Source organism: Harpia harpyja, chromosome 12 (assembly GCF_026419915.1).
Source record: "Harpia harpyja isolate bHarHar1 chromosome 12, bHarHar1 primary haplotype, whole genome shotgun sequence".
In the NCBI taxonomy this organism is placed as follows: Eukaryota; Metazoa; Chordata; class Aves; order Accipitriformes; family Accipitridae; genus Harpia; species Harpia harpyja.
In genome coordinates, this window is record NC_068951.1 from 3855884 (window position 1) to 3872576 (window position 16693).

At 36.4% G+C, this 16693-nt stretch overlaps 1 protein-coding gene across 1 annotated transcript in view; it reads right to left on the minus strand.

Annotated features, from left to right (window-relative positions):
* The window catches only part of MED13 (mediator complex subunit 13), a 59914-nt gene that overhangs the window by 37613 nt on the left and 5608 nt on the right, over window positions 1-16693 (minus strand). Inside the window, exon 3 of the mRNA XM_052802963.1 lies at window positions 8504-8672. Within this exon, the coding sequence (XP_052658923.1) occupies window positions 8504-8672 (169 nt within the window). The remainder of the gene's footprint in view (window positions 1-8503; window positions 8673-16693) is intronic.

Sequence of the window (16693 nt, forward strand, 5' to 3'; positions counted from 1 at the left end):
AATTCTTGGGCTGGAGAACACAGTCTTACAATTAAATAGGGTCTTTTGGAAATAAAAATTTAAATAGAACAGAAGTTTCAAGGTGACACACACCCACACCCACCATGAAGCCCTAAGACCCTTCATATTCAGTCATTTGTTTGTTGCTTTTTCTTTTTCCTTTAACCAGGTTGAGAGACAACACTATAGCAACCAGCATAGGATAGAAAACAAAACATAACTACCAAAGAATAAGTCTTAGAGAAATTACATACCTGACCACATGCTCAACATGCACTACATCGTCCTCTATTCTATGATAGATTACACTATACGCTTTGTTCTTTGTCAGGCAACCCTCTAGGGCTTTTCATCATGGAGAAGAAAGAGTGAAGCTGCCAAGCCACTTGAGGCTTTCTGAGCTAACAGAAGAAAAGCAGAAGCAAGTCCCTCAAGAAAACGCATCTACCACCTTTTTCTTTGTAAGTGCTTGTTCAGAATAGTTCTTTGTGACTATATACATCTTCCAGGTATAGCCACAACACCGCAATGCACTAATGAAGAGAAAATTTCTATACAGCCGCCTTCACACCTATGCTGCTTCAACAACCAATCTTATTTTAAACATGGCATCTTTAATTTCCACTCACCATCCATAAACCTGAATTATGAAACTCCACAACCTTAATTCAGATTATAAAGGAGCAGGAAGTTAAGTAGGCATTTGCTGTAATAAGCAAAATATGAAATAAGTAAAATACTAAAATCAGATTGTTATATTAATGCAGTACCAAAAATAATTGCCAGGAAAAACATTTGAGTTTTCTTGATTTAAGAAATGAAAGAGAAAGAAAAAAAAAAAAAACAAACAACAAGCCACAAGCCAAGTACACAAATTGTTTCAATTACTAAATCGAAGCTTTCTTTGGTTTTGTTTTAGTTATTGGGGGGGGGGGGGGTTGCTTTTTAAGCACTGGGGGCTGACGGAAATAGAGGATAAGAGAAATTAGTTCCTAGTTCTCTAGGAAGGGCATGCTATCATACATACTCATTACATTACAGTACTACTTTTTATGATAAGAGTTTGAATCATCATTAATCAATTCACAAACATGCCTTTCTTGCCCTTGGCTACAAGTTCCTCTAACATCAGAGTTCATATCAGCCCCATCACAAGATCTGCACTTCAAGCAGACTCAGTGGCATTAATATCCTTAACGTGAGAATGTAAAGAAATCTAAACAAATGCACATCTACGTTTTCTAGCAAGTTACATATTCTGTATCTTAACATGAAATAATAAGATCTCAAAATACAGATGCTTCTTTAACTACTGACAAAAAGATGGAACAGCAGACAGTCTTTTAAGCATCTCTGAGCAACTCCCTATGGTCATGAAGGTAAATATAGCAGAAAGCTGATTTTGATGATAACACAAAGCAAAAAACATAGCTAATAGCAAAGTAGAAAAAAATCTTCCAGTTCAAAGCACATCATTAATGACTACTGTCAAAAGGCTCTCCAAAATATTTTTCACATAGCTGAGAATGTTTTGATTTTAGTTAGACCTGCGAGTTAAAAATGTTTATTTATTCCACAAACAAGTTACATGCACTAAAACAAATACAAATGTAGCAAGTGACCTGTATTCCAGAATAAATCATATTCACCTTGAAGACTTCCACATTTTTAAATTAACTTCATCATTAATGAGCTTAGCTTCATCCCAATAAAAACAAGGTTGAAAAAAAACAATTTTATTTTTGTACACTAAAACTATAGCATGACATCTTACAAAGAAGCAGAACTGATTTTTTCAGAATGCAACTAGAAGTTTATATATACACACATACATTTAAAAAGTATATATTTCTCCAGATACAACTATAAGCAATACTACAAAAGGAGTTTGCACATATTCCTGTATTTTAGAACTTAAATGAGACTAATAAACCTGTCGTCTTGTATTTTAGCATCCTTTAATTATTGAGGATGCAAATCTCAGTTACCTGAACTTGAGCTTTCACAATGAAATATAGGTGTGCTATAAAGAATAAGAATCCTGAACATATTTGGAAAATGTATAATAGCTAGACATTACTCTATTTCAAAGACAGTGTAACAGCTTTCAATGTATTGCTCTTTCCCATTCTGAAACATTTACAAACATCTTGTTAAGCCAGATTTTTTCAAAGTTCAAAATTGAAATGCATTATAAAATTTTCATTTAACAAAATCTGAAGTATCTGTATGGTTTTTGTACTATCTTATTGTTCAGTGAACAAAAAGAGCATAGATTTATTGTTGAAACCTAAAAACCAAGAGCCATATCATTTTTCATTTTTTCTGATGAACCAACTATCACTGTAACTTAAGCTAAATAAGAGAAAACTGCTTTGTGATGTAAAGTGCTAAATTTGTCTGCTTGTAGTCTCTGTAGCAACCCAATATTCCAAAGAGACAATCATGTGATCAATGCTCTCAGCTCCTGCTGTTTATCCTGCACTGTCCTACTTACAGCAGCTCTCAATTCCAGCTGTCTACAGTAAAAGGAAAAACATCACCTGCTCTCCTGCCGGTACATGATACCAGAACAGCCTCATTAGAGCTGTTGTAAAAAAATGTTGACATTGTTTGATTTAAAGATTAACACAGGGAGGAAATTTACACTGCAAAAAGAGTTGAGCAGACTTAATAGAAAATACTCCAACAGTATCAAGGAAGAGCCCTGTAGTTTCAGCTATTAAGGTTTCATTAAATATATAGAAATAAATGCAAAACCTGTGGCTACACATTGCTCTTGTATAGTTAACTCTCTCAAGTATGAAGAGGTTTTTGAGATTTAGCACCCAGAAATCTCCTCATTCTGTTCCTTAATAATAATTCACAGCGTCATTCTAGAGGGATCAAGAAGCAAACCACTCCGTTCCCCTGGAAAGGGGACCTGGGAAACAGGTAGCCAAACAGAGGGGGAAAAGGCAGAAATGTGGGGTCAGAACCAAAAGCATAGCATTCCCTTTGTCTTAAGGGCAGCGAAGACCAAACAGACCACAGCTGATCTCATTCATGCTGTTACATTACCAATACAAACATTTCTGAAGTAGGCAGCAAGATCATTTTCATGGCCCAAGCGAAAAAAAAAAACCAAAACAAAAAAAAAAAAAAACCACACATACCCCCACTGCAGCCACAGCCATTCATACTGCAGATCTGCCAACACCCTTGCACCAACTCAGGAATCACTCCATTGTGGCTAGTTTTACCTCTTCCTCCCGGCAAGATGAGGCAACCCCCCCCACGCATATATATTCAGAACTATGATAAGCACACCTTCAAATCAAGATAACTACATGTACAAAGGCTTATAATAAAACCAAATTTATATCTAGAATATTTTTCAGCAGTCATTTCCCATGAAGTCATATACTTATTATTTACATCAGGTAGCTAAAATAGTATTTCCAGGAAAAAATAAAAGAACAGTGGGCTGACATTTTAAAGTCCTGTATTCAGACTAATGTTAAACAGCATTACTTGTGAAACCTGTGCAGCAAGTTTCATTTTGTAAGCTATGATAAGCTTATCACTTATGATTTTCCAAGTGGGTTTTTGGGTGGTTTGGTTTTTTTTTTTTTTTTTATTTATTTTGGGTGTGTGGTGATTTTTTCTGGGGTTTTTTTGTGTTTTGTTTTTTTAAATGAACTTGTCAGGCACAAGTTCTGGTTTGCCACCCACTGCAATTGGTTACATTAGTTCCTATTTACATGGAAAAAACCAAAACCACCATACAAGTAGTATAGTAGCTTTTAGTAATCTAGATTTTCAGGTGTCTATCAGATCCTCCCACAAAATCAGGATTACTCAATTATTTGCTTACTAATATTTCAATTGTGTCTAGCAAGTTGTACTTATTACCAAAACTTCACAAGATATCCTCCACATAAGCACTTGATACTTTTGTTTCATTAGGAGTATCAGATTTAATCTTCATTAAGGAACTGTATCTAAAATAGTGTTTAATCTGACAAGATTCCTAATCATATTTATTCCAGTTATACACTACTATTTTAGCATCCAGTTGGCAAGAGGAAAAGTCTCATCCAAAGGCTGTTATTTGAGCAGTCTAACCAGAAAAGGTAGACAGACAATCAGATGCAGCAGATCACAAATTCCGTCTCATACATTTATAGGGTGGATTTTTTAATAAAGCATATACAACTGTATTTCTGAACGTGGCAATAACAACACAATAGGTTAGAAAGGAAAAAAGAGAATGACATTCCTATTTGTCAAACTTTGTAATTTAACATGCAGTCATTTAAACCACATTATTGAGCTTCTGTAATCTACCTTGCCTTGTGTGACCGAAAAAGGTTGTGACCAATACCGAGGCAATGATTTTTTTTTTTTTCCCTGTTTGGTTACAACTATGACCATTAGCAACACCTTCTCTTTAGTCTTTTATTCTACTGTTGTTCTCCTGCTGACCCCCATTACCCATTCCTGAAAACTGAAAATTGCCTACTTACAAATGAGCAACGACAAAAAACCCACCACACACACTTTAGGGAGTTAGCTACTCCATTCCTACCCTATCTATAAACAGAAATGGAACTAGCATACTTGAAAACCTCAGACAGTTTCCTCAGGCATGGTAATCGTGACTTGTTCTAACAGATCAAATTTCACCAAATACATGACTGTCTCACTTTTCTCAATGCTGGTTTTAGACTGGGGAAAGGTAGGGGGAGGGAGGGAAGAGCAGGTCATGGCTATTACCTTGCAGCCTTGTCAACATGCAGCATGTGACTGCATAATGCAAACATCTGAGGTTTTTACTTTTTCCATAGCAAAATTTTTAAGAGATATTAAACAATAATATGATGTTAGCTTACTAAAGTTAGTTTTTTTGTTTGCGGAGTCACATGATTAAATGTAATTAAACAGTGAACACTTAAAACTATCTAATTCTTACTTTCTTGGTCATCTATTCACATGCCACAATGGCATCAGTTTATGAACATTAAGGACTGTTCTTTTAAAATTAAAACATATGCAACACAATGATGAAAGGGATTTTTTTTTTCTTTTAATATAACCTTATACAAGGAGGAAAAATAACAGCAACAGACAGGAAGCCACAGCTGCCTGACGATCTGTCATCACAGCCAAACACCTATTAGAAGTCACAGCCTTATGCCTGTTGCACTACCATATACATACAAAAAGTGCAACACAACTGACTTCTATTGTTTGGAGACCAAATAACAGAAAATCTCACATTGTGGAACCACATGCTTTCAAACAGAACTCAGAAAAATCCAGATGGGATCAGCTTCAAATGAAATAAATAGCTCTATTTGCACATCCTTCGAAGAGAAGGAAAGGGAAAAAGCGGGACTAAGGTCCTGCACATCGCTCAACCATAGCTCCAGAAAGCACATGTTGAGAAGTTACCTCCACCACCAAGAGCACCGATTACTCGGTCTCTAATCAAAGTCTTTGAAACTAAAGATTGCCAGCAAGAACAACCAACCTTATTGAAACCTGTAGTTATAATACACAGGGAACAAGTATATATAGCAGCCAGCCAAGCCCCGAAGTGCAGGGTAGTATAAGCTATGATCTGAAGCAGACTGGTGGCAGACTTCATAACCCCAGTATACTAGGTGCCTCTAAATTATATAGGCACGTGAATTCTCTACTGGGGGTTTCTGAACATTAATGCAAAGAACAGTTCCAAAGAAAGCAAAGCATATGTAGCAACACAGGATGAAGTAGGAAATAAAGATAACAGTAACAAGGTCTGAAATGAAGCAAGACAACACTCATGCAGAGATACCAGAGAGCGGGGCAAAACATTCCTATTTTTGGGTACACGCAATTTCTTCCTCTATTTGTCCCACTCTTCAATGTTTTCTAAGAAGGAAAGGATGAATAAGAATATACCAACACCGTCACATATAACTTTTTTCTTCCTTAAGAATGAGATATACATTTAATCAACACAAGCAATACAGAGAAGTAATTACAACCTTCCTGAACAGAAGTGCTTTATTCCCCATGACAGATTAAATACCTGCCACATTTATCTGTGGCCACTTTTGCATAGGAGAAGCACTACTTGTAGGGGTGATACATATATTTCTAACAGAGGAAGAAACAGAAAGCCTTCCAAAAAAGACTCTACACTTCCTACATGAAGAAGCTAGTATGACACGCTTTTGAGAATATCATTATGAATATTACTATTCCTATTACTTGAAAGATGATAAAAATGCCCAAAAGACAAAAATACAGCTTCAAAACCATTCTGATCCTTAAGATATGTGCATCCATTATCATGAAGAGAAGAATAGCTTTGTGGGGAGGGGTTGGTGGTGGTTTGTTTTGATTTTTTAATTAAGCCAGCCACATCTACAAAAAAAAAAAAAAAAAAAAAGATAAACTTAGTGTAGGTCTTGCTGATTAAATGGATGCTAAGGAAGGAAAAATAGGCCAAAGTTGTCCAGAACAAAAACTAAACCTTAGTACTAGGTGTCCGGTAAGAAACATATTAGCACCCCAGGTGCAACATTCACAGCATTTTCTAGGCAGGCTGCAAGTCCTTTTATGTTGAGTTTGCCGCAGTGTCACGCTTAACATTCGATAAGACAGAAACGTCCCCTTTGACTAGAAGAGTATTCCAATTTATACAAGAGAGCAAAATCCACTCAAACCATTCCACTTGACACTTCCTCCTCAATCACAGAGCGACACACTTTCCAGCTACAGAGGTGGTATCACAAAGCACTTATTTCAGTCATTTGGGTTTCTCCCACAGGAAGTTGCTGGGAGCAGCAGAGGCCTGAATTGATACCTCTGAACAGTTCAGCCTAACTTCCCAGAGAGTATAGATTATCCAAATTCTAGGTATTCCTAGAAGGGATGAGCCAAACATGCCATGAGTATGCACATCTGTTAACCATGCCCCTCGCTTTATTTCATGAAAGCCAGTACTCAGAATATCACGTGGTATTGAGCTATCTAATACGAAACATTGAGATTTCTCTACAATGAAGTTGTCTTACACAGATCTAATCCTTCTACATATTTTTGCAGTGGTTCTGGACTACTTTTGATGGAGTTGTTGTGTGGGTAAGCACACAATTCCTTCAGTTATTTTCATCAAGCATGCTGACCTTCTGACCTTCTTAAAAAAAGAATCAGTCTCCAAATTAAACAAACACTGCTATTTTATTTTAAAAGCTTTCATCAGCTTTTGCAGCTGCTGCAGAGAGCTTTACAGAATTACTGTAAGAGATGCCATGCCATTAACTAATGCTAGTTTCAAATGGCAATTTGGAAAACCAGTTCCTCAAATGAGGGAAGCCCAGACTGTGCCAAGACAATATTGGCCTAAATAGTTAAAAGTAAACTCTTTACTATCAATTTATAGCAACAACACAAGAAGAAATGCATGGACAAGGACACCCCAGAGAGGAAACATTTGCCCCGACCAGGGTGGAGAAAGAGATTCCTAGAACTAAAGGATAAGTTTATACATAAATTAAAAGCAGCAGTTCACAACTACTAATAGAAACACACACAAAACATGTGCTTCTGCTTCTTTTGCTACAGAACAGCTCTAATTTTCTTTCAAGTTTAAATTTATTGCAGAAGATGCCAACAATGGCCAACTCCACACCCAAAAAGCCAAGCCACTGATCTCAAAATTTCCTGCATGCAAGATTTAACACATACATATACACACACAAAAAATACTCCACACACAAAAAACCCCATCGTCTAAGCTTTAAATTACTTTGGATTTTAAAAGCTGATTTGGGAACACCGATTAAACTTGTTCCAGCTAACCTAGTTTTTATTCATTTCATTATTTATTGCTAGGCAACACAGACCGTGTCAAACCACGTTAGAACCATGAGAGGAAGTCCTTCCAATTCAGATCAAAAATTCTCCTCTTGCCCTCCTCCCCCTCAGTGTGGAGGCCACATGTAGTCTTTTAACACCAGTGTTCCCAGACAACCTTCTTTCTGACCAGGAGCTGACATTTCAAACTCTCTTCTCAACACCTCCCATAAGACACAATTTATTCAAACCTCATGTGGTACCTGTAAATAGCTCTCTAGATCCCGCTTTCTCAAAGAGTGAGTCTTAGTATTTACAATCAGAATTAGTCCTAGACACTATACTGGCAAGTCCAAAGAGCAGGTATCTCTTCCCACAGAAGAGCAGGTATCTCTTCTCCTTTCCAGAAGACTAGCTTCTTTTCCAGCATCCCTATTGTCCATGGTCTGTATACGAGTACAAGTACAGAAGAGACTGCCTACTACCTTTAGTATTACTTCCTTTCACCATAAGGAAGTTTTGAAGAACTCCAAAAAGGCACAAAACCAAGAAAGATCAGAGATCCAGGTTCCCAAACAAACTATAAAGAGTGCTCTTAATTAAATGTTTATTCTAGCATGAAGCTTAAATAAACCCTGTAGCTTCTTCAATAAAGCAAAATAAGACATCCTACCTTTTGTTTATAGGTTTTTCATCTTTCTCATAAGGCTTGACAAACCATTTCCCAATGCGTACAAAATTCCGATTCATTAAACACCTCTCCAACAGGTTGTGAACAGCTTTGAAAAGTAGAGTTCGACATTCATAAGAAAGTCCATTCTCCCAAACACCATCTTCCTCTTCTACAAGGCAAAGGAAAAAAAATAAATTAGCATTGAATTCTATCCTATTATTTCATGCACATATCACAATATCCTTTTCTCTCCCACAAGCTTTTAAGACATTCACAGCATACCATGCAACCAAAAAAAGCCTGTAACATTCAGATAATAACTCTACTCACTTTATAATAGTACAACAGCTAAAAGTAATCAGCTATAAAAATATCTCGTCTCCCACAAGAAAAAAAGATTCAACAGCTATTTGTTCACAAAAGGAAACAACTAGCACCAGTAGGTTATATATTTCAGCCTGCAAGATCACTGTATACTGATCTGTCTGCAAGGTGGCTCATGTTTTGGGTAGTCTGAACTACTTACCCTGAAGAGTTAGTTGACAATTATGCTTAAAAATAAATTGCCCAAAGCCAAACTTTCAATATATCCTAGCATCTTTAGCTACCATTGACTGAGGAAAGCTGGGCACAAATATCATTGAGCAACTGACCCTCAATGTTCAACTATTTGCTAGAGGAAGGGGGCAGGGGGAAAATACCCAGATTCAGAATACTGGTAAGAGCAACCTGATTCTCCCCAGAAGACTCTCACAACTGCCATTTTTCTTTTTAATTCAAAATCAAAAAGAAAGATATTTAAGCAGGCTAGTTCTGCTTTCTGATCTATACATAGAACAGAAGAGAAAAACAGCAAGCAGAAAGACAAAGCCCAGTTCATACTGATAGGATTCTGAAGTGAAACACTGAGATCTTACGTGCCCCACAAATCAGAGTCATGGAATCCAACTTACACAAGCCAAGCTGATTTGCCAAATTGGAAAGCAAGATTCATTACAAGAAGCTGTAATCTCTTCAACCACTCTGACTTGTAATCAGTGTTTGAACATAGTTTATGGGCCCTAGAAGTATATGCGCTAGTCCAAAGAATTACAATGGCATTACAATTACATTACACAAGTAAAATGGGGGACATTTGAAAGTTCCTGTAGTATCTCTCAGTATATATGTGATATCATTCATTCCCAGCAACACACTAATATGGAGGATAATATAAGAAAACTCAAGATCTTGTCCTTAAATTACTGGCAATCAGGTCTTATCTTTATGCCTACAATTCCTTGTATATTGTGTTTTACATATATTCTCTAAGGATCTGCTACTGGTCTCCGTGGACTAACCTAGCATAGTTATTCTTACAATGCCATTGCTTTTATACTGCAAGTAGCAGCAGAGACTAGAAGATTGTCTGACATAGATAAGACGACATATTTTTACTTCAGTCTCTGGATATTCATGCAATAATTTAGGTTGAAAGGGACCTGTGGAGGTCATCTGCTCCAACCTCCACTCAAAGTTAAAACAGGTTGCTCATCTCTCACATTCATTGCCCCTCATGCCTTCTCTGCACACCTCCAAGTTGCAAGGCTTGGGTTCAGGTTTAGTTCCATACAACAGGTCTTACAATAGCGACCTGTCTGTTCATCTCTCCTTCGCAGAGGATTTTGGTTCAAATAGCTTTCCACTGGTTTGCTCAATGGTCAGAAAACCTCAGTAATACAGCCAAGTCCTTGCATTTTAAATCCCCCTTTGAAAAAAGCCCCTTCACCTTTATCTGGAAGCCAGTTACAAGCTTAAAAGGTTGCAATAGTATTAACTAAAGTCTCAATATCCTTAAATTAGAGAGCGTGTAGAAAACCAGACACCAAAGAGTTTATTTAGAAAAAAAGCCTTACAGACTATTACACTAAAGGTTTAAAACAAAGATGACAGAGAAAGGAATTTCAAGATACTATTGCAACCAGAACATGGCGGCCATATTTGTATCTTGCTAAATGCCACACAAGTAAAAGTACATTTCCACTCAAGATCAGTACTGCAAGTTAAAAGAAAATTACTCCCAGTATCCTTCTCTGAGAGACAGAATAAGAGTAAACAGACCTGCCACATAATTTATAAATGAGGAGATGTGCATCATTACAGATGAATCATTACATGAAGTAATTTTCTGGTAAAGACAAGGAAAAGCAAGGAACCACATTTCCTAAATAAGAGACCTGACCATGAGTTTCCCACCCCACCACCCTATTCCAGTTTTGAAGTTCAGCAAAAGCTTGTTTTTAAAAACCATAAAGCTACAAGATAATACAGTAACTCACTAAAGAAACATTGAACAAGAAGCTTGTAACAAAAAGCAACAGAGGTCCAAAGTCAAAGGGTATAAAATGTTTGTGACAAGAGGACACATTTTTTTCCCCAGCTCAGAGATTTATAGACATACACAAATGAGCAGCCCTATCCTACAGACAGCTTTGCTGTTCAGCACATACTGCTCAACTGGTGGCAAACAAGCAGCTCAATAGAGCAAACATTAACTACAAAGCTTAATGATATTGGACTTTAACTGCATAATAAACTCTAACCTTTGAAATGGTGTAAATAGTTGGTTTCTATATGGCTCTTGTAATTTAAAAAAAATCATTCCAAGAATGCATCCCCTGCATCAATTACCTATTATAAGAGGAAATAGAAAGAGCTATTTCCAGCCTTTATGCCTAATTTTGTTTTGACGTATTAGTGTATCAATGAGAAGAAAGATGCTGAAATTGCAGATACTGAAGTGTAATTCAAGGCTTGTATTTTGATGGTCATACCATGGACACAAAGGAGAGGTTTCGATTTTCTGAACACACTACAAAGTGCTAGGTATTTCATTTAACATTAATAGTTATGCTGACAACCAAGTTACAAACGAAAGTTTACATGTAAGAACTTGCCACAAGATTGTAATTCTTAAGAGCTCTCCTAGCTGTCTTAGTTTATTGCTGAAACAGAGCGCTCTTAGATGAGCATATTACGTGGGGAAAGCGTAAGGCATTAGATGGATATTACAATTAAAACTCTAATATTTAAAAAGACAGCATGCTGTAAGGATGCCTGCTGGTCAGGAAGAATGTCTGGTACCCAAAATAAGACCACCTGTTCAAGCTGAAGTGCATCTTGCTATAGAAAGGGAAGGTTAAATAAGATGACAGTTAAAGATACCCTCATTTCTGAACATTATTCAAATTCATGCAAAAAAAATAGCAGTAAGTGTTCTGCGTCTTTCTGAAGTCTATTTAGTCACTCCCCCCCTCCCCCCTTTTTTTAGAGTGGAGGATGGAAGGAGAAAGAAACATGACATCTGCTCACATCTCCCAACTACTTTTCTTCTTCTTTCAAATTGTTGTCTCTCAACATGAGAAAAGTCCTCCTATTTAATAGAAATTGTACAAAGTAAACCATTTTTAAAAAGGGAGGGGGAAAAGAGGCACTTTTGTCTTCTAATCTTTCTTAAACACAATAACTTCAAATGTTCAATGTGATGGTGATAACAAACCAAAATAAGTTGCTGACTCATTTTAAGAAGGTGTTAAGCCACAATTTCACTTCAGACAAGTGTTATCCACAAAAGTGCTCTGGCAACCTGAAGGTTACAAATATTTTATTTTTTATTAGTTCTCTTAGCTGTCCAAACCACTCAACTCCTCTGCGACACACTTTTATGTCAATCCATTAAGCAAGTTATACACATATCATCCCACTATAATGAATTTAGTTCCCTCTCTCTTTATACCACATATTAGGCAGTGAGTTTTCCTTAAATGAAGCTAAAAAAATATCAGGAAATTAAGAATTAATGGAAACAATAGCCAGGAAAAAGCAATTTTCATACTACACAAAGAACAAACTTTCTCAGTCACCACCTCCTTGATACTACCACCATCCAATTTTAATGAAACAGTTGTAGGAGGCTATTTGCTTTCAGTACTTTTATGTTCTACTTTACATTCTTCATATAGTTCGCCTGAAACAGTAAAGTTCATTTTTACTGATTATGCCCTTCTGTCTTTCCAGTGCTCTTGGACAAGCATACTGTGAGGCAGGAGTTTGGAAGCATGCTCAGAATACAAGAGCCTTGCAATTTATAGTGAATCCTGAAAAAGCAGTATCTTTAGACCTTTCCCTTTAATTCAAGTCAGATGTTTTAAACCCTATTTGTTACCCACAGATCTTTAGCCAAATTTATTAATCAATGATTGCTAACAAATAAACAGATCTTTGCTTAATTTATGTTTTTTGCAAGAAAACCAATTTTGAACTTAATCTATATTGCAACAGATAAATATACAGTATTAAAAATGACATTTTCAGGAAGACTTTTAAAGAATGTGGATTTTCCCCCTTCCTCCTTTTAACATATAGCTGGTCACATCAGCAAAACACCAATAAGCATCAATTCTTGAAAAGGCTGAATATGTTTACCATACCATTAAAAATATCTTCCTAATGCTCAATGAACCTCTAAAATAAACTATGCAAAGAAACAAATTACAGTCAAGCCTCCACTTTGGACTACAATTTCCTCCCCCACACCCCCCAATTACTTCAATTACAGAGGAAAAAACCATTCCTTAGTATCGTGACTGAGACCTGTCTTTTAAAAATACTACTTACCTTCACAGGCTTCCTTTCTGTCATCATTTGACAGCATGCCAGTTATAGAAATAGACTGATGCAAAACTGATTTATACAATCAAAATTCCTATATAAGCTTCAGATTACAAGGGAAGTATAATAAGCAAAATAGTATGAAATTGCTGCTGTATACAATATTGTAATAATATGACAGAAACATTTCAAGTAAAGTTTTCTATTTAAAAACCAGATTTTTATTTAATCTTAAAGTATTGGAATTTAAAATTGCTCAAAGCAAGAATTACCCAGTTTACTGAAAAATAATATTAAGGGCCTATATCCCTTACAAAATAAGCAAGAAACAACAGATCTTGCACAAAAAAGGGACTGAATACAATTCAAAAATACCAATTTACAAATCCAAGACAGACAACTTAAGTTTGTTTCTAGTAGAGTTGTATCTGTTATCTACATTCACTGAAAAGATTCTAGATTTAAGACTCTAGATATCCAAACTAGTTGGAAAATTTCATCAACTGAGAAGGAAGCCAAAACATAAGCTACTGTCCAAAATGCCATACTCAAAATATTCAGCACCATTACAAGTTAGCTTTTATACTGCTAGCCCTTTACCAGCATCACATATATGGTTTTTATGCTTTCTCTACCCAGCAGAATATTTTTGTAAATATTAAAAATTTAAAAGTATGACCTTTTTGTAAGTGTGTAGCTATGCCTGTTTATAAGGATAATAAGGTAACAGCTTTCCTTCACTATTTTTTGGGCGTAAGTTTGGCTGGTGTGGTCTGCACGGCCACAAGAAAAGAAAAGCTGAAAAACTTTCTAGCTAAATGTTCCAATATCCTCCTCCACACTGTCTTTGAGTAATACCATATGCAGATAAATTTTACTTATATTGTTAAATCTTACCCTTAGTGCCCATGGAGTCATTGCTCTTATTTATACAGGTACATTATGCATGTGACATTGTACAACCAACCAACATAATAGGATGCAAAATCCTCATTCACTGTGACAAAGTATCTTTTACCTTACTCCACAGATATTTCACATGCATATTGGTCAGGAGAAAAGAAAAAAGGAAAAAAGTTAAACTTCACCTTCAAGCTGGTACTTACACCAAGTCACAGAAGTTTTACAAAGACTGCTTCAGTAATTTTTGCGTAATGATTATCAGTGGTTTTGCTTAAGCAGACACATCTCTAACATGGAGGACTAAAGAAATGCTAAGACATCAATGCACCACACAGTAAGGAACATTCGTAATGCCTTCTTATTACACACACAGAAACATACATATCCACCACAGACAAGTTACTTAAGCTCACCCTACTGACATTAAGCACAAAATTTTTAAGAAAGCATCCTTTTTTTTTTTTTTTTGTAGGAGTTAAATGGTCTTAGGAAGCAAATGTTATTAAAAAAAAAAATGCAAGCCACTAGCCGAACTATTTTCAAAGCTCAGTTTGCCAACTACTTTCAGCTGGTAGGCTTTTTTGCAGAACCCTCAGTATGATAACTGGCTCATGCTCTGGTTTCCATTGTATTAAAAGTAATGAGACGCTCAATGCTGACATCAGCACAAACCAACCAATTCACAGATTTGTTTGGAGACAAGGATTTGATCTATAATGCACATGTATCAAGAACTACACAACACACAGAAGTCTCTGCTGCCATGACTGTTGCTGTTTTTACCATACAGTATCAACAGACAAGCAGCAATATACAGATCTTTCTCCTTATTCTTTCAAACCCTCTTACAAGCCAAGCTAGGAACTAAGACTAGCATTATTTTTATACATTTATCCCATGCAGAAGCATGAGGAATACTGCTCAGCAAACAAAAACTGATTAACTTGATATATGACAGGTAGAAGGAAAACTCTTTAATTTTTAAAATAAATTAACAAGATTTAATAGACACCAGGACAAAAAAGACGCATCTTATAGCTCACCATTTAAAAGATGCAATCTGAAGGTCAAAGCCATATAGAAGCATTCCCCTATCCATGCATTAATCAAATTGTAACCATTTCCTTGGGACTACATCTTGTACATAATTCATACCCAACTGTTCTCAGGTTTGAAACCATCTACTGCCAATTTAAAAAAAAAAAAAAAAAAATCCAAGTGTATAGGTAACCACTTTAAAATAAGAAAGAACCTATCTGATAAAATAACTGCTGATCAGACCAGTGAGAGACCATTGCCTTCCGAAATTTGAAGAGATGTCCTACTTTAAGGTTTGAGTTGCAGGAATTACTATAATCAAGCCTCACTGTCACAACAAAAACATAACCTTTGAGGTTGTTGGAGGATAAAATAACATTTCACTAACTTCTGCCTGCCTCTAGCTATGTTGGGGTAGAAATAGACTTATGGTTTTTTGGTATTACATACAGTAAGTAGCTTCCTAGGGTCGGAAAAAAAAAAAATTATAAGAGCAAAGTCAATATTACTGATCAATCAGCATCTCTGAACAAGTCTCCTTTTGACATGCCCCCAGGCAACAACAATCCCTGACCATCAACAAGACAGTTATCCAAGGCTTGATACAAGAATTCAGATATAGCCAGTAGCAGGCATTCAAACACATCTCCAGGGCAAAGAATGAACTTCTAGAATGTACAGGCTGAATAGAGGGAGATATGGTTTATTTTTTTAATCTGATATGCATAGATGTACACCCACAAAACTGTACATTCCCTTTTGAAGTGATCTTGGGAAGGGGACAAAAGGATTCTTGAAGGCTGCCATATTTCAAATCCCTGAGGGTTGATAACCAAGATGTGTTCCAGACACTGAACGTCCATTGTTCACTGAAACTACAAATCACCAAAAGAAGTCAAAAACTGTACAAAACACTGACCTCTCCTTAACAGGCACAGTTTCATACCAAAGGAAGCCAGAATCAAAAGTTATTAACATTGCTCTGGTATATTTCTAATTACAGCCCTTTCAAGGCCCACTTCCCCAAGAGAAGTCTGACCGTAGGCAATAAAGGACAGGCTAGCAGCAACAGACTGCTCTTAGCCCCCCTCTTCCTCCCTCACCCCATTCTTCAGGACAATTCTTCACCTACTGAGTAGAAAAGTTCTAAATGAGGCAGCACCTTAACCTTCAGCAGCAAACAATTTCCAATCAATTTTGCAGGTAACAAGCCTCTGCTAGGAAGTAATTTATCTTTCCCATTGAAAATGTAACAAGCAATCATTGGGAGAACAGGGCAATGTGAATTACTAGGAGAAATTGTCCACCAATGAAAAAAATCCATTAGGTCTATGACAAAGGTCAGATAACATTGTTTGGGTTCAGCCATAATTCTTTCTTGTATGAGGTTCACATTAAGATTTTGTCTAATGGGAAAAAGTGCCGGTGCAGGCACTCCTCAGCCATCTCCTCCACAATCTAGCTGATTAATATCTTTATCAACTTCAGGTCAGAAAAGCCAAGCGGACTAACACATTCCAAGAAATTTTTTTGTCTCCTTTTAATTAAAAGGCAACAAAAACATGCCTGCAAAAACCAAGATGTCAGATACCTACGTCT